Genomic DNA, 24,373 nt, shown 5'->3' on the forward strand with positions numbered 1-24,373 from the left:
CTCATTAGTGGATGTCACTATGTAATAATTAGCGAGTCCTTGCAGCCAACGCATTAATAAATAAATACATATATATGTATTTTTTATCACAAGGTCATAGATCGTATATTCTTGTATTAGCCTTAGTAACGACGATTTGCACTATTAAGAGGTGAAACCAACGTGAGATGCGATCTGCTGTGCTTAGAGTCACTCGTGGCTAGAAAAACCAGAGAAAACATGATTAATTCAGTCCAAGAATTATAAAATCTGATCTGGTTGTTGGGAGCTACGATAGCTGAGAATTGTTGGTACTTTACTTCAGAATTAAGATTTTTGACTCTTCCATCATGCATCGTATACTGAATTTGATTGATATGGAGTATTTGGTCTATTCTTTGGATTCAAGGTTTTATAGAAGATTGATCTTAAGAAGAATGCTTATTTAATCCATTCAGCAGGAACACCTTATCTATGGCTCGAGCTGTATTTCACGGTGGACACTTTCAAATGGCAAAATGACTATCGTGACTGTGGATACGTGGTATTGCAGCCAGTAAATGTTCTTTTTTTGCATCTTTCACAGCGAAAAAAATTAAAAAAATAATGCTTAAATGGTGTGATGTCTGGCAAGACGACGGGTGGGACGAGGTAGAATAGACTGGTAGAACTTATGAAAGAGAAATCAGCGATAATGAAGGGAGGTCTAGGGATGCATGTTCATTATCGACATATATACAAAGATTGGTCTTACAGTTGGTCGGAAGTAAGATTCACCTTTTATAGTACGACATAATCCTCCAGATAATACATCCAACACATTGCAGGGCTACTAACCTTCTGAAAGATTCAATTGATATAAGCATTTTTCCCAGTCCGGTAATTCAGCCACTTCTTCGGCAGAATCATGAAGAAGAGACTTTATTAATTTGCATAGACGTAAAACCGTTTGATAAATCAAATATCATATGGAAGTATATATCTGACTCTCTGTTGCTCTTCTCTATTCAGAACCTTTAATTCTATTTTCTCATTAATATCCCTGTCTTCTTGTCAAGTTCAATGCAGCCTCAAGAACCTCATCTACAACAGGTCTATTCTCACTCTTCAACACCAAACACTTCTTGATCAACGCTATCAACTCATCTGAGTATCCTCTTCTGTCCTGGGGTATGCTATAGCGACCCTGGGAAATAGCCAAGTTCAAATTGGCACCCTGATCGATTTCCAACTTCTCAAAAGGCGAGAAGCCAAAGCAACAACTGTAGATCAAGCATCCCAACGACCAAATATCGGTCTTTTCAGTAATCTCTGTATTGGTAGCCACATCCAAAAGCTCGGGTGCACGATACGGTAAAGTACAATGCTCTTGGGCAAAATCTGTCAAGGTTAAAGCTTGCTGACGGTTCTTAATACGTAATCTTGCTCTTGAGCACGATCCCAAGTCGACAAGCACCGGCAATCCTTCTGCGGAAAGCATAACATTAGCTGGCTTGATATCTCTGTGGGCAAATGGGGCCAATTCTTGTAATTCTGTACCGCTAGCGATGTTCGATTGGACATCATCTTCTTCGTCGCTTCCAGCAGGTAATAAGAGATCGTCTTCTTCCTCTTCAGTCAGAGTTGTATTTGTAGATCTGCCTGTTTTCTTGAAGTTGTGCATAACTTTAAGGCCCCTACAGACACCTATGACAATTTTTAAGATCTCGTCTTCTTCCATTCTCTGGTCGTTCAACACGAGATTGTTGATAATATCCTGAAGAGACTTCTCGAAGTACGGCAAGAGAATATAAATCGTTCTAGAGCCGTCGGTTTCGCTAATTACTGCCTCTTCTATCGATTGTATTATGTAGGGAGTTTTTGAGTTAGCGAAGCGATGATAATTTTTGATTTCGTTCATGGCGTTCTTGTAGGACTCATCGTTCGCTCCGTAGGGACATCTTATCTTCTTTAAGGCGTAGAGGGAATTGTTACTTGATTTGACGAGATACACGTACGAGAAGCCTCCTTCTCCGAGTAGACGGACTATCTTGTACTTATGGTTGTTGATTGATACATAAGGCGAGGCCAAGTCTGGGATGCAAGGAAGACAGCAGCTTAAGAGAGATAGTAGGGAGTCCATCTTGGTATGTGTTATGTTGTGTGGGGCTGAGTGGCCAGGAGACTCTATGAATTAATTGATCAAATAATGACAATGCCAATAGAAAGGAATTGGAATCACTTTGAATGGTGGCTAATCTTCCTGATTCTTGAGTCCAATACTTCAATTCTTGAATTCTTGAATTCTTGGGGAAGTAGTTGAATTAAGGAGTTTACTACTTCGTATGCAAATTAATAGTAGTTTTATAGTGCCAATTGAAGGATATACAAAGTCACGATAAACCGATTTTTTTGGTAAATAACTAAGATTTCCAATTGAATATGGTCCTTTTCTCTTCAGTCTTTCCACAAAACAACGAAGGAAGACAAACGGTTGAAGGTAACTGTTGTTTCTACTAAAAAACTGCTCGGTTACACTTGACACAAGCAAAAAAGCGGTACACTTAAAAGATAGCAATTGAGATGACTAAATGGAGATTTCTGGGTGACAAAAATCAATAACAAGACCTGTCACAAGTCACTGATCGTTAGGAGATTAACGAGTTCACTAACTGTCACCGTTCAATGTCGAAAAAGAAGTAGAAGAACAATAAAAAGAAGTGTACTTTTAAGAATCAGTAGAAAGCAATAACACATAAGATGTCGTGGGTAGGAAGAATGTCGTGGTTGTTGGGGGTGGGAGAAGTGTGAATAGGAATGCGACATTTTAGTCTCCGTGTGTCTATTTAGTTGGAGAAAGAGGGTAGTTAAATAGAATAGTTTTGAAGAGGTTTGAATAGTAGGTAGTAGTTTTCTTGTGTATATATGTGATATGTGATATGTGATATGTGATATATGATATGTGTTAGGAAGCCTTGTTAAGCTCTCTTCTTTGAAATACTTGACACAAATAGATACATTACTATGGAGGAGAGTAGACTAATCACGTGATAATATCGAAAAGTATATGCAGGTGCCATTCGAAACTTATTCTGAGCGATTTGAGCGGTTAAAGATAATGAAAGAAGTATATTAATATAAACAGAAAGATAGGTTATTAAGATAAGGCAAAAGAAGGAAGAATCGTCATAATTACTAGTGTGACGTTACGGAGATTGTAAATATTGAAAAAAAAACAAGAAAATCAAGAAAATCGCCCAAAAAGTGTAGAGCAATTGGCGTAATAAGGTGTAATACATTTAGCTTATAATTGAAAGTAATCATCTTCCCATTGAATTAATTGATAGGTGGGCAAGAAACTAGAAGAAGTGGTTAGTTCGTGTATAAAGTATAGAATAAGAACGATAATTTATAGACGTAAAAAAACAACTATCTAAGTAAAATCAGTCATACAATTCAATCAAAGAACCAATTAGATAGTTACAACATGTCTTCACCCAACGACTCAGCAACGACCAAAAAGAGTGAAACTTCTCCAATACCCGCTTTGGCTTCACCATCAATTGGGTTTGGAATTGGCTTAAAATCACAGTCGCCAGAGAATAACGACATAGCGATGGAATCTGTTCTAACTATAGAACCGCTGATGGAGGACTCCGATAAGATGGACGTTGATCCACCTCAACAAACTCTAGCGGAACCGGTCAAGGCATTGGAGGCAGATGACGACGAAGAAGACCCCATACAGAAAATGAGAGTAATGGAGATACTACCAGATCTCTTTAATTTACTTCACGACTTGCAAAACGGAGTGATACTGGCAAAGGATTTCGACAACAATGCCGGTAGTTTGCGGTTGAAATTGGCTACGCTTCGTCAATATCTTCAAGAAGTAGAGGGAATTAATGAGAGTATAAAGTCCAGAGAAGCAAAGATTGAGAGCTTGAGACATAATAATGCAAAAAGATATGAGTTCTTGAGCCGATTCCAGGCGAAGGTTGCTCAAGGGGAAGAATAGGCTTTGGTGAGTGAAAATGAACGAAATGGTATTCCTCTTTATTGTGGATTCCATTTAGGCACTAGGGTAATGTTGAGTGGTGAATATATAAGTTCTGTTTAAGAATACACCAGGTGTTAGATTTATAGGAATATTGCAAGTATTCTATTGCAAATATTCCTCAAGGGAGAATATGTAATATTGTTCTACTGGACAGGTCTAGTTTGATGCTGGATGACCTAATTGAGTTGTAGTCATTAGTGTGTTGAAAAGCTCACCGGTAGGAACTCATGGACGAGGTGTTCACTTCGAGACTTATTCATTCTATATCCAATGATTAATCGATACAAAGTCTTGCAATATAGACATGAAGACAAGTCTATGATTGTCTCGAAATTTCTATACACATAGACATTGACGATTCTTGGATGGGATCCTGAAACGATAATGTTGGAATTATCTTGACAAGATTGATGTTATTCCAAGGTGTCATCAAGCTTAAAACTGCGACACAATTTACGACTCTATCATTGTACCAATTAATGTATACAAAGACTTAAATTGGTTTGTTAACACGTACATCTATTCTTACCCTCCTGAATAGTAACAAAAGGCTAGCGTATCGTCGTCTGAGGTGACGTAAAATACTCTTGGCTCAACTTACGTGGTAGGAAGAAAATGCTAAGAAAATCATACTCATACGATACATGCGTTTGTGATGGTAAAGCGACTTATCAGAGAGTATGCCTTAAGGGGTGGTACAGTGGCTTTCATTGTCGAGTATATTCCTAATGCACTTAGGAACGGGAATAATACCCGAATAACGATAAGACACTCTATCACAAACCATAGTCTAGGCACAATTTAAGACGTTTGACTGTCCAAAGTTAATATAATAGCCTATAGATACCATAATTGCCAGTAGTTAATATTATAGAAATACAATAGACATTTTTTATAGAAAATACTATAAAGAACGGCAATGTCCATTAATGTCCAATGTCAGGTCGCAATAACATATGAAGCAGATCTTACGATAACTGTTCATACACTCTTGATAAGTAAATGCTCATACGATATGATACTCAGTCCATAATGATTACACACTACTCACCGGGTTTAGGAGTAATTATGGTTTTAGCACCGTACTTAACACATAGCACATAACTGTGCAATACACACTACACGGATCTAAATAGACACAAGACATGGTACCATGGGAAGACGATAACATGATAACACGATAACATTAGTATGCTAGATTAAACAGCAGTATCAGTTGTACTAAGATGTTGGCCAACTCTGGTTGAGAAGTAAGGAGTTCACAAACACACACTAAGAGGAAGGTTTCGAGTTCCACAAACGCAAATACAAATACATTTTGAACATTACATGTGAATAGACATACACTATAAATCATTGGAAGTGTTAGACCATCAACGCTTTTGCAGCTAAGAAAGCTGCAGCTAACAAAAGGCTGCAAAAACAGCCAATGCAATGTGAAGTCCTAGAAGACAGAAGATTGACCGAATTGTATCAGAGAGGACTTTAAGTCGTGGCTCAGGTCTATAAGTACATCTCTTATAACTTGTATAGTCTAGCTAATCATGCAAATAGAGACAGAAATGAAATACAACTACTATATTCTATCTAGCAATGTAATACACCACTTGCAGCATACAATATGTTGTATAAAAGATAAATAAATGGCCACTATTCTACTTTATTTAACAATACAACACAGCACTTGGAACACATACAACTACCATAGAATATACAATATGCGATACATATAAATACCATTTACAACACATACAACTACCCAGCTATACAAGACATACAATATACTATACAGCGAATACCATATACTCTGTACATACAAATTGGCTATATATACCATAGATACTACAGTATACAACGCATATAGTATACAATGTACTCTGCACAATATACACCTCTTAAAATATACTCTACCATCTGACTGTAATATCACCTATCTGTACAAATACACTACTAACAATAGACTTCACTTGCAATATACATTATATAAAGAATATAGACTAGTTCTACAGTATATACCATATAAACAATATATACTATATATACAATACCCTATACAAATACACTATACAAATACATTATACAAATAAACTATACATACCAATACACTATACGCATGCATTATACACATACACATACACATACACATACACATACACATACACATACACATACACATACACATACACCTATATACAATTACACAACAGTCATAGCACCATCTGATCTAACCATACAAATAAACCACAAACACACCATACAAACTCACTATACATACAAATACACCACACAACCCACACATAACACACCATCTACCTACAAATACTTTGTTCACACACAAAATACGATACACGCGCACACGCGCCTACGACAACACCAAACAATACAATACAAAACAACAAAACAACACATCACTTTCACGTAACTTGTACTTCTTCTGTGCGACTTTGCATGTGTGTATTTCTTCGTCTTCCTTTTCCCTCTTCTTGTACCTCTTTTCCTCTTCTTGTACCTCTTTTCCTCTTCTTGTCCCTCTCTTTATAGTTCTTCTTCTCGTTCTTTTTTTTATTAGTCTTATTATTATTCTTATTATTCTTATTATTCTTATTATTATTTTTATTTCTTCACAGCGTCTATTTTTTTTTTTTAGTGTTCGATTTTTCCACTTTTTCAGTTTCCAGCTTTTCACTTTTCACTTTTCACTTTCACTTTTTGTGATTTGCGTATGGTTAGTTAAATTGAACGTTTTTCTTTGTTTCTTTCTCTGTTCTTTCTTTCTGCCGTTCTTTTTTGTCGATGGATCTGGTTGGGTTACAATAAAAAATCGAATATTGTTTCTTCTGTTAGACCCTGTTAGACCCTATTAGTCCTTGGAACCCCCTATTAGTCCCCCTGATATCTCATCACCGCGAGTAACCGTTGACTACATCAAACACCAAGAAACCCCATATAATCAATACCCCAATCATGCTCTTCTCAGTACCCCAATCGTTGAATCTAGACGTAACCGCTATTCACAGCTACCCTGCTTTGACAGTGGGTTTGGCATTATTCACATTCATCCTCCTCCTCCTCGACGTGTCGTCCCAGTTTGTCCTTAGCAACAAGTTCTCATTGTATCCTGGCGCCATTGGCCAGTTCGACTTGAACAGAGTGTCGTTCTACCCCTTGTTCCACATCGGGCTTTTCCACTGGCTCTTGAACATCTTGTCCATTTTCACCCCAATGGCCATCTTCGAAAGAACCCACGGTACCGTGTATACTGGAATCACTTTGAACGTTATCGCCGTGGTCGCTGCTATCCAGTTCAGTCTTGTCGGTATCTTTCTTTACCCACAAGGTCACGTTGTCGGATTGTCGGGCTACGCTTTCACCTTTTTCGCCTGGTTGGCCTACAAGGAGCACGAAAACCAACCAAAGTTCGTGTTATATCGCAATGAAGGACGTGAAGTCAGTATTCCTACCATAATCGCCCCAGTGGTGTTCTTGTTCTTATGTGCTTTGCTTATCCCAGGATCCTCCTTCTGGGGCCACTTGTTCGGTCTCACAACCGGATACTTGTTGGGAATGGACTACTTGAAGGTGTTATACCCACCTTCCAAGGTCATTTTATGGATCGAGAGCAAGGTCGGATTCCTTATCTCTAAGTTGGATGGAATTGTCGTGTACTACAAGGAAGAGGATGCTGTCCATGCCAGAGGTGTCAGTTACACCCCAATTTTGAGCGAAGATATCGAAAGTGCCACTACTGCTGTCAACACTGAAGATGGTTCTGATGCCACCTTCAGAGGCGAGGGCCATGTTTTAGGAGCATAAAAGGAATAATTTCGAGAGTAAAATAAGAGAAGTTTGTTGCAAATTGGGCAAACTTGTTAGTTAACTATTCACAGAGTAGCATTCAGACTTGAGGGCGGAGTCGAGGACAGAGTCGAGGAAGAATTATGGGGCTTGTTTCTTGACGTGATATATATATAAATAATCCGTCAATGGAGGAACCAAAGCTCTTGGATCGCCCAATTTCATGCTTACTGAGTCTATTTTCGGTCTCCTTCAAGTCCTTTTATCATGGATTAGCCTTCGTTGAGTTTTCCTGGCTCTTGCTTGTTCTTTAGTCCCCTAGATTATATGAACGTTATTGTACTATAGTAGATAGAGTAAAGTTACCAACCAATGTACTAGCAGCTATTCCCATTTTGCTTTTCACAGCCAAGCAAGATCGTGCAGGGCGTCTGAAATGGACTGTGCTTATTCCATTTAAGTCTGGTGAGATCCAAGATGGCCAGAGAAGGAAATTCAGGGGTGAAGAGGGGGGGAGATACTATCGTTCGATGCGTAAATACTACATTATATAGCTTTCATGTTTATTGAATTGTTTGTTCGACTCAGTAACATCTCCCTCATAAGAGTATCCGCCGTTACTAAAGAAAACATGCTGCTATGCTAGTTATGCTACTAAAGCCACCCTCAGTAGAATTTGGCTGTGAAAAATTTCTTATAGTGAAGGGTCCCCTGAGATAACGAGAGATGCTGTGAGGCCACCAAAACCAAAGACTATCAGAGCCAGTGAAAGCCGGATAGTATTTGGGTGAAGGGTTCCTCTTCTCAGCAGACAGTGTAGGTTTCATTTGAGTTGTACTTTCTACTTTTACATATATTTTTTTGATCATTTCATCATTTGGATTATTCATTTTTTTGCATAATTGATATTTGCATTAATTCATTAATTTAATTTGCATTATTTCATTATTTAACAACTTTCAATTGTCTTCGCCAACGTGGATACCGACTAAAAGGGAATTCACTCTAAATCTCATATTTTCATACCCCCCATATAGAACTTCATTCATTCAATTAGACAAGACAGTTATCTTCCCCAGTAACTGATAATTCTCCCTAATGTTAGAGCCATCATCTACGACGAATACTGTGGTACGCGCGGTTTCGCTGTGTAAAATCTGAGCCTTTTTGTTTCTCTCGCTAGACAAACATCCATGAACCAATATATTTCACCTACTTTCCACTTCCGTTTCCCCATAAAATATTCACATTCTCGCTAACTAAAATGTTCGTTTACAACGAAAGCATACGTTCTGGGAACAAAGCGACTCCACCATTTGTAATGGAACATCCTATAAAGGTCAAAACTCGGTAACATCAACATATGTTAACATCAGAAAAGAAGAACAGCAGAATAACAGAATCACCACCAATCTTTTATCTAATCTCTGTATACATTAAATTTATAGCATTATAATATACCTATATACATATATAAATTTTTCTACACATAAAAATAATTCGTAGCATTTTACATATATAATTATACATATTAAGTACATTTACAGTCAACCACTATATATACAATCTATAGACATTGTATAGATACACATATGAACTATATATACTTATAACTTATAGTATTCATATAGACATAATCATACATTTATACATTTATTAGATTTTGCATGCATAAATACATATAATACAAACATACAAGTAATACATATATACATTTAGACATTTAGAAATTAATTTAACTATACATACATAGATTTTATGTTAATACATATATACATATATACATATATACATACATACATACATATAATATATACATATAATATATATATACATTTATTTATTTAACTACACATAAACATAACTAATAGCATTTCACATATATCCATATATACAAACATACATATAGACATACTTACTTATATCCATAAATACATACATATATACAAACATGGATGTATACATGTGTACATACATACATACATACATACATACTATATACACTTATACATACATACTATATACACTTATACTTGTCCTAACAGTCATAGCTTCAACTACCCTCCCACTCAAAATCGCTACCACCTCAACCCCACAATTGACCCGCGGTACAAACCCTCCACCGTCCCCTACCGACAAAACTTACTGCACATTTACCCTCATTTCCCTCTAATTTACCTCACATTCACCGCACATTTACCCCTGGCCCGCACCTATTCCCCTGTTTTCTACCGAGACTTTCCTCCTTACATTCCCTCAAATGTTCCCAAATTTCCCCAAATCTCCCCAAGTCTCCTCTCACTGTCCTTACATTTCCTCCCACTTCCTCCTTCCTCCCTCCCGTCGCACGAGAAAAAATCAGACTCTCGCCGTAATTCGTGGAACGGATTTTGTGGAGTGATTGGACCAGTGAAACCATTCAGCGGTTGTTTCCAACTTACGGTGTTACTGCTGTGGATATCACCAATTGGCGCCGTGAACAAGAGTAACCACCGCCCTCAAATCCACTTCGGCAAGTCTGCCCACGGGAATCTCCACCGGAATTCAGCGTGGTCTCATAATGGCACTCGAGGCTCCTCTGTTATCACAGGACAACAACCGTGAAATGCGGTGCAACGGGGTCACCAGTGGCAGAAATGGGCCTGATTTCGGGCTTCTGACGGCTCCAGCGAGTAGAAAAGGTCCCGACGTGACACACAACGAAGTTTCTCCCCAAAAGAATACCGAAAACTCGGGGAAACCACCCGTACTATCGTCTCTGGCAAAGAGAAAGAAACGCCGAGGAAAGTACAAGAACAAAACCTTACGAGTTAACCACAAATCCACAAATCCTGATGATGCAACAGGGGAAACAAGCCCTGAAGAACCCAATGGAACTATCACCAACTTAAAAAACGACACTGTTGTAGGTGATTCTGGCAATACTATAACTATCGGAGATCTCCAGTCATTCCCCTCATTGAGAGAAACCAATAACAACAACTACAACAACAGAACGAAGACGTCAAACTTAAGAACACCAGAGAGTAATAACAATATCAACAGTTACTCCAATGTAATTACACCGAATCAAATATCGAATAACTTTGATACTGATAATCTCGATCATGACTACGAAAACAATAACAATAGTAATAATAATAATAATAATATCAGTGAGAACTCCAATAACTTGGGATCACAGCCACAACCACAAAATACCCTTCAGCCACCTCTCAGAGTTAAGCCCACAGAAGGCTTCCATTCAACCTACGTATCCCCCCGTAAACAAGCTATAATGAGATACAGAAAGAGCGGCGAGTTTCTGGCACAAACATCGCAAATAGCAGAAGCCAAAGAAAACCTCAAAAGAAGCCCAACTTCACAAGCCAACACAACAGAGAAGAACCCAGATAAGTCAATACCCAGCTCCAACTTAAATTTGGAGGATAGAGTTACGTTGTTCAAGTACAAATCAGCAAAAATCCTCGTGGTGGATGAACAATTATCTGAAAAGAACCTGAATTCTTCAGGAAGGCTCTTGGGACATGGAGATTTCGAGATTTTCCAACTCCACAATGGAGATGTCAATTATCTATCATGTGGGCCTAGTTTTATCTATCCATTATTGCCAAAACTCAAGATCTTAAGGGTTAGTTTCAACCAGTTCATATTGCCCTTGGTTAACCCAGAGAGATACTGGAAAATATTTATCAATACCGAAGAGCTGAATGTAATAGATGTGATCGAAAATACTTTCCAACGAGTGGTAAAGTACAGAAACCTATACTTCGACAATAATATAAGGCAATCAGGAGAAAGGAGCCCTGATGCCCAATTGAATGATGTATCTGCCATTCAACTCCGTTTGGGCAGTGAACTATACTCGAACAGCATCAATGAACGACCTGATGAACTACACGCACTCTCAATCATAGATGAGTCCGACTCCAATTATAACAGCAACAATACAACAAACCTGAGCATACCTGCTTTGAATACCAACCAAGTCGGAGCTAACAATACCCAATCACTACCACACACTAATTACAACTTCCCCACTATCTCCACTATCATTCCCGATTCTCCACCATCAGCTCCAATTTCTCCTCCGCCACATGGGAATGCTTCTAATTCCATTGATTTTGCCGTGAGCCCGACCAAGAACATCGACCCTTTCTATTTATTGACCAAAAAGGCATCGATGCAATCGATATCAACTTCAGTGGCTTGTCTCGACTTGAATAGCAAGACTACTATTGTTCCTACTGCAATTGTATCAAATAACAACAAACCGGGCGTTGCAAGTAGCAATATCCATACGAGCACAAGTATTGGCAACATCAGCTTGAAAAGCAACCACAATGGAAGAGGTTTTTATAAGACTCAAGGAGCTGATTTGGCATCTTTCAACAAGAAGGATATCCATAGGAGTGTTCTCCATCAGCCTAAACCAAAACGAACTAATCATAACAATCACTATAATGCTAATCCGTATCTGTCACCAAGTCTAATAAAAGAAAGTGATGAGAAGTCTGATTCCTCAATGGACTCGTTGCTTGATGAGTATGAGGAGAACATTACATATACGAAATCTGTAACGAGATCTAGACCAGCTAGTAGACAACCTTCTATCATATCGGCGTCATTGTCTAAGTTGCCCAATTATTCACGTGGCAGCTATTTCCCTGGTCATATCGATAATGACGACAAATCTTCACATGGAATGACCCAGGAAGGAGATCTTGAGGACTTCCCTACTACTTCGTTGAGCGCCTATAACAGGGTACACAATGATCGTCCTGGAGCTACCAGATCGAGAAGATCATCTCGTAGTGAGTTGTATGCTGCAGAGAGTAACTGGATGGAGCCAAACATGGATTTCAACAGCAACCCCAATCGAATTTTGAAGTCTAGATCCAATTACAGCTTAAACAGTGCTCAAAGTGTGGATCTCAATAACACCTATAAAAACATCTATAAATCTATCACACAGAGGAGTTTGAAGCATTATGATGACGATACTAGATCTTCAAAGTCACACAAGCTTCCTACCATAACTGCACACGTGAGATCAGACTTCACTAACAGCAGCATTGCTGGTTCCAATAGAGGTTCCAATAGTCTTTCACGAAAGAGCAGCTATGCTACGAGTGTAAAGAGTGAAAGAAATTTCAGTTCTGCCAGGGAACCCAACTCTAAGCGATCTGGAGATTTGAAGTTGGATTCGAACGAGATCTACAATCTCATCAGCTCCACAAGGAGACCGATCACAGCAGCTTCAAAGGCTAATGACTTACGAGAAGTGAGAGGAAACCCTCCTCCAAAGAGCAGTAGTTTTGCATCCAGGTTATTCGGTTGGTAAAATTGTATTATGATTCAAGAACGTCGGAAGATACGTCCTCTATTTATTAAAAAAATTATTTATTATATTTATTTGGTTCAGTTCCTGGGAGTATTGTTTACCGGCGATACTCTCTGTACACTAGATTAGTTCATGGTAGAACAATATAGCACTATGTATCAAAAACCCAGACGTTGAAGATGTAGTTGAAGCTGGCTCTTTTAATTGTCGATTTGGGCTATTCTACAAATTACATCCGTTCTGGGTTCGGTTCTGGGTTCTAAATGTATTATAAGTTATCCCGTACAACAAAAGAAGAAATACTAAGAAAAATATAATAATAATAGTAATAATATATACAAAGAGAAGTGCTGCATTTACATAGTTTTCTCATAAACAAAATCATTAAGTATCATGAATTTTTAGCATCAATTTTGTTAATGATAGGCTGCGTGGTGGAGGGACGAAATTTGACACATGTACCTATTACAACGTATACGTTCGACTAGTCTGTGTATCGATATCAGAACATAAGCGAACAGAACTACGGTCTTGTGTGGTTTGACCAAACCATATCACATTTCGTCATGGAATTCATCAGTATAGCATACTTTAAACCATACTGATTTCAATGAATTTTACACGATGTCCACTTATAATTGTGGGGCACCAGGAACTGGGTTACCGTTGGCGTCGATCAAACCCTGTTGCATCATCAACAATTGCTCGTTACCAGCGGATTCGAATTGCAAACCTAAACCTAACTTGGAGGTTTGCTTGAAGTGGTCGATTTCACCGGAGAACAACAAAGAAACAGTTGGCAACACTCTCTTTTCTAAGAAGGCACTCACTCTACCGGCAGTGTCCAATTGACCTCTGAAAACAGCAGAACGGTACTCGTACTTGGCACCAATGGTGGTTTGACCCTCGAAAACTGGCTCGAATCCGATTGGGGTACCCATCAATGGGTCGGTGACTTGTTTGAAGCTGGCAGCAATCTGGGTTTCTATACCAGCCTCGACTTTTTCAGAGACTTTTCTCCAGAAGGAAGCAATGAAAGCACCTTGAGCCTGGACTTGTGCGGTAGCGATCCAGTTTCCGGCGTTGTAACGACCAACGTAGGAAACAGCAGATTCTGGTGGAGATGGGCCGGCTTGCTTGGAGTACATGGCTTCCAAACCAACAGCGAGCTTTGGAGTCAAAGATTGCAATAACGAACCTACAGCAACACCACTGAAACCACCGTATAAAAGAGATGGGTTCAAGGTCTTTAAGTTGATGGAGAAGTCAGAAGCTTGGTAATCTTGTTCCAATTGGACCATAGAAGGTTGACCATTGGCCAATTGCAAGGTGACCTTGGAGATGTTGTGCTTGTCCCAACCGTAGTTGATTCTTCCCGAGAACGACAAGTCGTTGTCGATGTTACCCTGGACAAAGTAGTCGTCGGTGGCGTAAAGGGCAGAAAAGGCGTATGCTGGTAACACGTTGGATCCGATGGACAAAGTGTGGGAGGTTTGGAATGCTGGCGCCATGGAGAAGGCCTTGTTCAAGTCAGCTCTTAAACCAGAGAAAAAGTACTGGTTAAGGAACACATCACGAGTGACTTCTTTGGACAAGTTTTCGATGGTTCCTGGGTTGGTTAAGCCCAAGGACTTGCGGTGTTCACCGATGGTGATGTAGACGTCGTTTAAGTATGAGAACACTGGGTTTGACGACCATAAACCGTTTGCCTTTGGAGCGTCGGTGGTGAGAGAAGGCAACGTAGGCACGGTCAATTTGGACAAATCGCCCAATGCAATTGGGGTGACGGCGGGGGCTGAATGGTCTTGGGACATTGTGGGGACTAGAGCCGGATGGTTGCTAAGAAAAGGACGCCTTTTTGACTGATACAACAGGTGAAGACATGATTTTGACAACCGTCGAAGCGTGAAAAATTTGGTTGGTTGGAAAAATTTGATTGCTGGGACTGAGAATTACCGAGGGGGAGGGTGTGTCGTGGGGAGGTTTAGTGGTGGAGTGGGTGAGAGGAGTGAGGGTATAGTGGTGGGTTTGACGTGGAGAGTGCGTAAATATGAGAATTGAGAGGAGGGAGGAGTGTGAGAGTGAGAGTTAGTGAGAGTGAGAGTGAGAGTGAGTGAGAGTGAAGTTAGTGAGAGTAATGAAGTGCGAGGAATGCGAGAAGTGATAGTAGCGAGAGTAACGACAGAGCATTCACATCAATTGAGAGCTATGAGAGGTAATGAGATTCATAAGAGTAATGCAAGTAATGAGAGTCATTGAGTTAGTAAGTGCTTGCAAGAATTTGTGATAGTTGGTAAGAGTTGGTAAGAGCTGATGAGAAATACATGTATCTTAGCGAACAAGCGAGAGTAGCGACTTATGGCATTCAAGCCCGGGGAATCGTCATTTAAATAAGTAGTGTGGAATTGGTAGTTTTAATAAGTAGTGTGAAATTATTAGTTATTCCAGTATTTGCAACTTCTTAAAATATCAAAAGTACTATTCTGTTCTGCGGTCACAAGGACGGGGCCCGGGAACACTGAACACTATTATATGTGTTACATTGTCATATTGTAATAGTTTGATCTAGTAGTTGGCTGTAGAAGTGGAATGGGTCATGTGACGCAATTTTGTATGATTGTTATGCTGATGTTACTTTCAAACTTTAAAGGGTGAACTCCATGATAGGGCCACCTGCCAAAGTCGTATTTAAACTGAAAGCACCATAAGGACGGCAACCTGATAGAAGAGAATCTCTCAAACCATGTTTTTCACAGCCATTAATAAGAACGACATTTATTCATTGGAGAGGTAACTAAAATGTCTCGTGTCGCCAATCCAATCCGCTTGTATATATGCAGGCACTTATATCACCAGTTTTACGGGTGTTTCAATTTTATGAAACGTAGCTCAAGATGACTCTAGATTGTAGTAATATGCAAATACCACCCCTTATATTACTGAATGCAAAGCAATTTTTCGTTGCAATTCCTGGAATGTACGTTAAAGTGATTCCAAAAGTATTCAATATAGTCACGTGACATTTATTTGTTTGTTACTGCGTCAATGATGCATATCAGATAGTTTTAAGCTGTCTATGTAAAAACCAACCACCAGGAACCTTCACCGTTTAGTCCGTCATTGCTTTGTTTTTGTTGTGCAGCCCGGGACTCGATAGGTCGTCGGCAGCAAACTGGTCGGCACGTCGCAAAACGCCAGAAATTTTTCACCGGATTGTTGATCTAACGGTTCTCAATTCTTCATCCGGCCATAATTATAAGTTTACTCCAACTGAGCCACTGGCTGAGTCATGTGACGTCATAACTTCCTCAAAGAAATCTCAATTTTGTTCTTCTCGGAGCCCGTCAACTCCGAGATTCTCGTGCCGAGGCCGCTGCGGTAAAGGAAGAAGTGATGGAAGAGTGAAGAGAGTGAGATGAAGAGGTAAAGCGAAGATATTTGAGGCCAAGAGAGCTGATGAGCGGAGATTTGATAATGAACAAGTTCTGTTGACTAAGTAGATCTTTAAGATTGAATGAGAATGATTAGTGGAGCGTGCATGTATATTATACAATAAAAAGTTGTCTATTGTGTTGTTATCTATTATACTTTATTGCTAATTTTGACTGCACTATGTGATTTCGGCAATTGCTGTGAAAGAGATCGGTTACAATATAAATAACTAATACAAACAAAGCATATTAATTATAGTATAAAAAAATAATTAGAGACAAATAATTAGAGACAGATGGAATTTATTAGGTAACTTAGGGAAGATAAGTATTCATATTCACTTAATCTGGCATTTTTTTAGTTCCGTTGATCGTGGGATTTTTCAATTGAAGAATTATCGATTCCAAGTATATATGGATGTATGTACGAATGTAAAATGTGATGGTGAATATCAATATGAATATCTCCTCCACCTCTCCATTTCACATCTTCATTTCACATCTCCATTTCACATCTCCATTTCACATCTCTTTTCACATCTACTCCACCTCTCCTCTCAATCCCATTCTCCACCACCATCTTCAGATAGCTGGCCCTCCCCATGAATATCTGATGATGGCTTCGCACAACTCTCTTCCGTACCACCACACACCACACCCACTGCCGGCGTCGGTAATTTTCCGTCGTTCTGCTCATTTTTCTCCCTGCCACTCACGTGAGTCCGATGTTTTTTACCGAGACTCTCACGCTCATCAGGCCCATTAGGCTCATCAGGCTCATCAGGCTCAGCGGGCTCATCAGGTGGTGACTTCCATGTAGCAGAGTACATAGACTCCATAGACCCCCATTTATAACCATGAAAAATACCTCGAAACCGGTCTCTATCGGGCTCAAATAACTTGGAATAACCCAAATATTCATATAAAGTTACAGCCCAACTGTCATCTTCATTTGAAAACGATTGGATCCCCTATCTCTTTCTCCCACTCTCTCCTAATCCAATTTTTCACTTACCGAGAAACCCTTACGTTCTTCCCCCTCGCCATCGCTAACCTCCCGCTGTCTCCTCGCCGTGTCTCCCTACGCACCGCGAAAGCTCATTAATCTCCACCACCAGCCGTTTTTATCGCCATTGATCACTTGTCTTTTCCTTGTAGGTTGAGCTACAGCTAGGCCACATCCCCGAAAAAGCCAGAAAATCACCGACAATGGCCTTCCCAGTCGTCAATGGCTCTTCATGCTTCACTGTCTTCGGCGCAACCCGTGATTTGATCAACCAGGCCATCAATTTCTATACCAATGTGCTAGGATTATCACTCCATTCGGAAACCGACAACGGCGTCTACTTGTCCAACCAGGATAACATTCTTACCGTGAAATTGGTTCTCTCCAAGAAGGGGTTGACAGAAGACCAGATTCAAGCCAAAAAGGCGCTGTTCCTTGAGCAATTGAACATCCATGACTGGAGAACCAAGGAAAGTTCACTTGTTATCAAGTCCCTGAACTTGAACCAGCTCATCGGAACGCTTCAAGCATTCAACCAACCGATCCAAATCAACCCCAATGAGTTATTCCCCAACGAGGTTTATACCCTTGACCCATTGGGTACCGTTGTCGGATTCAATTCTGGAGGAAACCCTATGACCGTGGTTCCTCCAGTAGAAAAGATGAGTCTGATGGTTGCCGATTCCGTAATGATGTCTGCCAGCAATTCCCATTTCTCCAAACAAGATGAGGGAGTCAAGACCCGTAGAAATATCGCCGTTATGACCTCAGGAGGTGATGCTCCCGGTATGAATGCCAATGTTAGAGCTGTGGTTAGAGCAGCAATCTTCAGAGGTTGTAAAGCATTTGCTATTATGGAAGGATACGAAGGTTTGGTCAGAGGAGGACCCGAGTACATCAAGGAGATGACTTGGCATTCCGTTAGAGGCTTTTTATCCGAAGGTGGTACCAATATCGGTACTGCTAGATGTAAGGATTTCAGAGAAAGAGCAGGTAGACTTAAGGGATGTAAACATTTAATTGAAGCTGGTATCGACGCCTTGATTGTATGTGGTGGTGATGGTTCCTTGACAGGTGCTGACTTGTTCAGAGCTGAATGGCCTTCTTTGATCAAAGAATTGAGGGACACCAACCAAATTACCGCAGAACAACACGAAACCTACAAACACTTGAACATTTGTGGTACTGTCGGATCTATTGATAACGATATGGCCACAACCGATGCCACTATTGGTGCCTACTCTTCATTGGACAGAATCTGTAAGGCCATTGACTACATTGATGCCACCGCCAACTCTCATTCCAGAGCCTTCGTCGTTGAAGTCATGGGAAGACACTGTGGTTGGTTGGCTCTTATGGCTGGTATTGCCACATCAGCTGATTATATTTTGATTCCAGAGAAGCCTTCTTCTTCTAGAGGCTGGCAAGACCAGATGTGTTCCATCGTAGGCAAGCATAGAGCTGAAGGTAAGAGAAAGACCATTGTCATTGTTGCAGAAGGTGCTATTACCAGCGACTTAGAGCACATTTCAGCCAACCAAGTCAAGGATGTCTTAGTTGAGAGACTTGGTTTGGACACTAGAGTCACTACCTTGGGTCATGTTCAAAGAGGTGGTACCGCTGTCGCTTATGATCGTATCATTGCTACCATGCAAGGTGTCGAAGCCGTTAAGGCAGTTTTGGAAGTCACTCCAGACACTCCATCTCCATTGATTGCTATTGATGAAAACAAGATTGTAAGAAAGCCATTAGTGGACGCCGTCAAAATCACAAAATCCGTTGCAGCTGCCATTGAAAGCAAAGACTTCGAAAAAGCCATGTCTTTGAGAGACTCTGAGTTCCTTGAACACTTAGCCAACTTTATGGCTATGAACTCCGCCAATCACAACGAGCCAACTTTACCAAAAGAAAAGAGAAAGCGTATTGCCATTATCAATATCGGTGCTCCAGCTGGTGGTATGAACAGTGCTGTATACTCTTTTGCCACGTACTGTATGTCCAGAGGACACACCCCATACGCCATTCACAACGGTTTCGCTGGTTTATCTAGACACGAGTCAGTTAGACTGATGGACTGGTTGGAAGTTGAAGGCTGGAATTCGGTTGGTGGTTCCGAAATCGGTACAAACAGGCAAACTCCAGAAGAAACTGATATTGGTATGATTGCACACTACTTCGAAAAGTATCAATTTGATGGTTTGGTCATTGTTGGTGGTTTCGAAGGTTTCGTATCATTAGATCAATTAGAGAAGGCTAGAGCCATGTACCCAGCTTTCAGAATTCCAATGGTTTTGATTCCTGCCACTATCTCCAACAATGTTCCAGGTACTGAGTACTCCTTAGGTGCTGACACTTGTTTGAATTCATTAATGGCTTACTGTGATGTTGTCAAGCAATCGGCTGCTGCTACTAGAGACCGTACCTTCGTCATTGAAGTCCAGGGTGGTAACTCTGGTTACATTGCCACGTACGCTTCTCTCATCAGTGGAGCACAAGCTTCATATGTTCCTGAAGAGGGCATTGCATTGGACCAATTAGAGATGGACATCAAGTCTCTTAAGGAGTCATTCGCAGTTGACAGAGGCTTGGCCAAGTCCGGTAAGTTGATCTTGAAGAGTACCAACGCCTCCAAGGTATTGACCACTCAAGTTCTTGCTGATATCATGAAAGAAGAGTCCAATGGTGAATTTGACACCAAGACCGCTATCCCAGGACACGTTCAACAAGGTGGTTTGCCATCTCCTATTGATAGAACTAGAGCTGCTAGATTTGCCATTAAGGCTGTCCAATTTGTGGAAGAGTCATCTGATGTGTTATATGACTACAAATACGCAATGGACTTCCCAGATGACAAGAAATTGACTGCCACTGCTGCCGTATTAGGTATCAAGTCGTCTAAGATGCGTTTCAAGTCCATTAGACAATTGTACGATTTTGAGACCGAGATTGGCAAGAGAATGCCCAAAAAGATTCACTGGGCAAAGACAAGAGACGTTGCCGACCAATTGGTCGGTAGATCCAGAATCACCAGAGCCCCAGCATGATTAAACATGCACATTCCAAGCTTTTTAGACTTGTATCTTTTTATTGTCTATTCGAATTTTTTCTTGTAATACACGAATCAAGCGAAAATGTCTACCGAGAAAGCCCCAGAAGTGTACGATGCTGAATTAGTGTCAACTGAAAAGCTTGACCAAAAGGTCTCTGATAACGAAAACGAATTCCTCAGTGCCTCCACTAATGCAGAAGAACAAGATGAAGGCAGAACTCCAACCGAGGAGGAAATGAAAACCTTGAGACATGTCTCTGAGAGAATTCCTATCTCCTGTTGGTTAGTAGCTATTGTCGAATTGGCCGAAAGATTCTCCTACTATGGTTTATCCGCTCCATTCCAAAACTACATGCAAAACTCTCCAAAAGACTCCCCTCCAGGTATTTTAGCCTTGAACCAATCTGGTGCTACTGCCTTATCTTACTTCTTCCAGTTCTGGTGTTACGTTACTCCAGTGTTTGGTGGTTGGATTGCTGATATTTACTGGGGTAAGTACAAGACCATTTTCGTCTTTTGTGTCGTCTATATCATAGGTATTTTCATTCTTTTTATCACCTCTCTTCCTGCTATCACATCCCGTACCACTGCCATTGGTGGTTATATTGCATCAATCATCATCATTGGTCTTGCCACTGGTGGTGTCAAGTCCAATGTTTCCCCTTTGATTGCTGATCAAATTCCAAAGACAAAGCCTATTATTAAGGTTTTGAAGTCTGGCGAAAGAGTTGTTCAGGACCCTAACATTACTATTCAAAATGTTTTCATGTTCTTTTACCTTATGATTAACATTGGTTCCATGTCAGTTATCGCAACCACTGAGTTAGAGGCTCATGTTGGTTTCTGGGCTGCTTACTTGTTGCCTTTCTGTTTCTTCTTCATTGCTCTTGCTGCTTTGATTCTTGGAAGACACCAATACGTGAAGACACCAGTTAGCGACAAAATTATTAATAAGACCTTCCAGTGTCTTTGGATTGGAATGAAGAATGGTTTCAAATTGGATGCTGCAAAGCCATCATATCACCCAGAGAAACAATACCCATGGACTGACAAATTCGTCGAGGAGGTCAAGAGAGCCATTTACGGATGTAAAGTGTTTATCTACTATCCAGTATACTGGGTCACTTATGGTCAAATGGTTAACAATTTTGTATCTCAGGCTGGTCAGATGGAATTGCATGGGTTGCCAAACGATATTTTGCAGGCTATCAACTCTATTTCCATCATAATTTTCATCCCTATCTGTGAAAGGTTCATTTACCCATTCATTAGAAAGTTCACCCCATTCAAGGCTATTACTAAGATCTTCTTTGGTTTTATGTTTGCTACGAGTGCTATGGTTTATGCTGCTGTCGTTCAGCCCCCATTTACAAAGCTGGACATTTACAAAGCTGGACCATGTTATGAATTTCCTAAGGCTTGTGCTCCTGAATTCAGAACTGTTCCAAACGAAATTCACATCGCTGTTCAAGTTCCAGCTTATGTTTTGATTGCCCTTTCTGAAATCCTTGCTTCAGTCACTGGTTTGGAATATGCTTACACTAAAGCCCCAGTCTCAATGAAATCGTTCATTACTTCACTTTTCTTGGTCACCAATGCCTTTGGTTCAGCTATTGGTATTGCCTTATCATCTGTTTCCAAAAATCCAAAAATGGTATGGACCTACACCGGTTTGTCTGTAGCTTGTTTCCTTGGAGGTTGCCTTTTCTGGATCTGCTTTCACCATTACAATGATAAAGAAGAGGAGCTCAACAAGTTGGAATATGCTTCTGAAGAAGAATATAATGGTGATGCAACCGCTCTCAGGCCCACTACTTCCCTTTCCCAATCGATTAAGAGTCTCGCTTAAATGATTACTTTTATTTAGAACTAATATTTATTCGTATTGATCTCAGTTTTTAATGCATTTATGAAATCTGATAATAATCTTGAGGACTAAATCTAGTATTCATACCTGAAGAGAAGGTTTTCTTTGTCAGTCAAGTCAGCAAACTCATGGTTTTCAATCATTTCAAGCTCTTCTTCTGACTTTGAAGCATTTCTGTCTCTAATTTTATTCTCTTGCCAGTAGCTATACCATATAGCAAATAAAAATACAAGGGAAACTGTTCCAAAGGATACAATACAGATTTTTGCTGTTCTATAGCCGGGCGCCTCCTGTGCCAAAAATGTCTGCGGTCCTATAAGATTACCAACACAGTATCCAATCAAGTAGATGGCATTCACAGTCACCTTCTTTGTGTGGCCAGCCACATTACTTGAGATAACCGACAAAAGACAGATGAAACCAATGGGTAAGAGGAAGCTAAGGTAGAGCCCTGCCAATCTAGCTTTGCTATTTGAACAGAAGGCCAACATAAATTCACCGATGACAGCAATGGAAGTTCCAAAAGTTGCCCAAAACATTCTAGATTTGACCAAATAACTGGCTGAAAACGCAAGAAATGTACATCCAACAAATTCTATGACACCCTCGGGTATTTGCATAAGTAGTGCCTGCTTCGGAGTGAATCCGAAGTCTTCTGTCATTAAAATACTACCAAAGTTAGTAAGACCACCATTTGGAATATTGGAAAACAATGCATAAGAGAAGATCAACCAAGTTCTGTGATCAAGCAAAGCTTCCTTGAATTGTTTAATCTTGAAGTGCTTGTTACCAAATCCTTGCTGGTTTGCTCTGATACGCTCAACGACCATAATTTTGTCTTCCTCTGTTAGCCACCAAGCTCCAGCGGGGGTATCAGGTACATGGAAGAAGAATAAGACTCCAAGACCAATGGTGAGAGATCCAGTAATGACGAATATTAACTTCCATGGTTCAATACTGAAGTTTTCTTGGTCATGAACCAAATTGTATGCTATGGCGCCTGATCCAATGATAATTCCAAGACCATTACTGGAGAACCAAAGGGCCACCCTAAGGAAAACTTCTTCCTTTCTGTAAAAACAACCTGTAATAATAAGGTTCAGGACAGTTACAGAACTCTCAAGCATACCTAAAATCGTCCTTAATGCAATAAAACCAGCATATTGTGGCACAGAATGGAGCATTAATATCGCACCCCACAAAACGATAAAGCATGAAGCAGTTTTCGCAACCGGAAATCTCTGCAACAATCTTGAGGCTGGAAACTCAAATACCAAGTATCCAAGGTAGAATGCAGAACCTGTCCACGAATACATATCGCCTCTCATATTTAAGTCCGCCCGCAATCCAAGAATTGAGGCATATGAGTTCGAAAGCTTGTCCATGAACTGAAAGCAGTACAACAAACATATAACAGGCATCAAGTACAAATCAATTTTCCAAAGTAATTTTCGGTCTCTGGCGGCAGTTAACTCAACGTCTTGGCCAGCATGTGCCACAGCAAATTTCATGGCCTCATCAACATCACCAGTAATTTTCACTTCCTTTCCTGTGTGAGGGGACACGATAGTAGTAATCACATTATCCCTTTTACCAAGAGTTTCCTCAGTGAAAGAAACCACATTGTAAACGATTTTCTCGTCCTTATTAACCGACGAATCAGACATTATTTTGATGGAGTTGATATAGCTGTTCCCATTTTTTTCACAACTCCATGAATCACTGGTAGTTATATGCTGTCAACAATATGGTGAAATTTTCATACTCCGTTATCTTCTAATGAATCGGGAAATTACTGTGGATTCAGCCTCCACAGGACCTACCATGTAGTATTGTTAACATCCACAAGAGAGCTCCCATGTT

General features: G+C 40.1%; 8 protein-coding genes across 8 annotated transcripts; 5 read left to right on the plus strand and 3 right to left on the minus strand. All coding sequences in view use genetic code 12, as the record gives it.

Annotated features, from left to right (window-relative positions):
- Positions 1-1,012: 1,012 nt before the first annotated feature.
- Positions 1,013-2,101, minus strand: RJT20DRAFT_139 (putative serine/threonine protein kinase; the record flags this gene model as incomplete). The annotated part of the gene is made up of 1 exon (XM_064918601.1): positions 1,013-2,101. One exon carries the CDS (start codon positions 2,099-2,101, stop codon positions 1,013-1,015), a length of 1,089 nt encoding a protein of 362 aa, XP_064772358.1.
- A 1,344-nt stretch (positions 2,102-3,445) lies between these two features.
- On the plus strand, positions 3,446-3,976 carry MED9 (Med9p; the record flags this gene model as incomplete). Its single annotated transcript, XM_064918489.1, has 1 exon — positions 3,446-3,976. One exon carries the CDS (start codon positions 3,446-3,448, stop codon positions 3,974-3,976), a length of 531 nt encoding a protein of 176 aa, XP_064772359.1.
- Positions 3,977-6,624: 2,648 nt separating this feature from the next.
- RJT20DRAFT_57488 (putative rhomboid protease) lies at positions 6,625-8,132 on the plus strand. Its single transcript, XM_064920780.1, has one exon. It carries the CDS (start codon positions 6,983-6,985, stop codon positions 7,829-7,831), a length of 849 nt encoding a protein of 282 aa, XP_064772360.1. The 5' UTR covers positions 6,625-6,982; the 3' UTR covers positions 7,832-8,132.
- Positions 8,133-10,179: 2,047 nt separating this feature from the next.
- Positions 10,180-13,542, plus strand: RJT20DRAFT_57499 (uncharacterized protein). The gene has a single exon (XM_064920782.1). It carries the CDS (start codon positions 10,374-10,376, stop codon positions 13,155-13,157), a length of 2,784 nt encoding a protein of 927 aa, XP_064772361.1. The 5' UTR covers positions 10,180-10,373; the 3' UTR covers positions 13,158-13,542.
- Positions 13,543-13,789: 247 nt separating this feature from the next.
- Positions 13,790-14,971, minus strand: TOM40 (Tom40p; the record flags this gene model as incomplete). The annotated part of the gene is made up of 1 exon (XM_064921750.1): positions 13,790-14,971. One exon carries the CDS (start codon positions 14,969-14,971, stop codon positions 13,790-13,792), a length of 1,182 nt encoding a protein of 393 aa, XP_064772362.1.
- A 2,604-nt stretch (positions 14,972-17,575) lies between these two features.
- PFK2 (6-phosphofructokinase subunit beta) lies at positions 17,576-21,133 on the plus strand. The gene has a single exon (XM_064920783.1). The coding sequence runs from the start codon at positions 17,798-17,800 to the stop codon at positions 20,636-20,638; it is 2,841 nt and encodes a 946-aa protein (XP_064772363.1). The 5' UTR covers positions 17,576-17,797; the 3' UTR covers positions 20,639-21,133.
- RJT20DRAFT_57540 (POT family-domain-containing protein) lies at positions 20,332-22,538 on the plus strand. Its single transcript, XM_064920786.1, has one exon. It carries the CDS (start codon positions 20,726-20,728, stop codon positions 22,490-22,492), a length of 1,767 nt encoding a protein of 588 aa, XP_064772364.1. The 5' UTR covers positions 20,332-20,725; the 3' UTR covers positions 22,493-22,538.
- Positions 22,229-24,317, minus strand: RJT20DRAFT_57517 (allantoate permease family MFS transporter). Its single transcript, XM_064920784.1, has one exon. It carries the CDS (start codon positions 24,175-24,177, stop codon positions 22,585-22,587), a length of 1,593 nt encoding a protein of 530 aa, XP_064772365.1. The 5' UTR covers positions 24,178-24,317; the 3' UTR covers positions 22,229-22,584.
- Between the last annotated feature and the right edge of the window lie 56 nt (positions 24,318-24,373).

This window comes from Scheffersomyces xylosifermentans (assembly GCF_036884685.1).
Source record: "Scheffersomyces xylosifermentans strain CBS 12540 chromosome Unknown RJT20scaffold_7, whole genome shotgun sequence".
NCBI lineage: Eukaryota > Fungi > Ascomycota > Pichiomycetes > Serinales > Debaryomycetaceae > Scheffersomyces > Scheffersomyces xylosifermentans.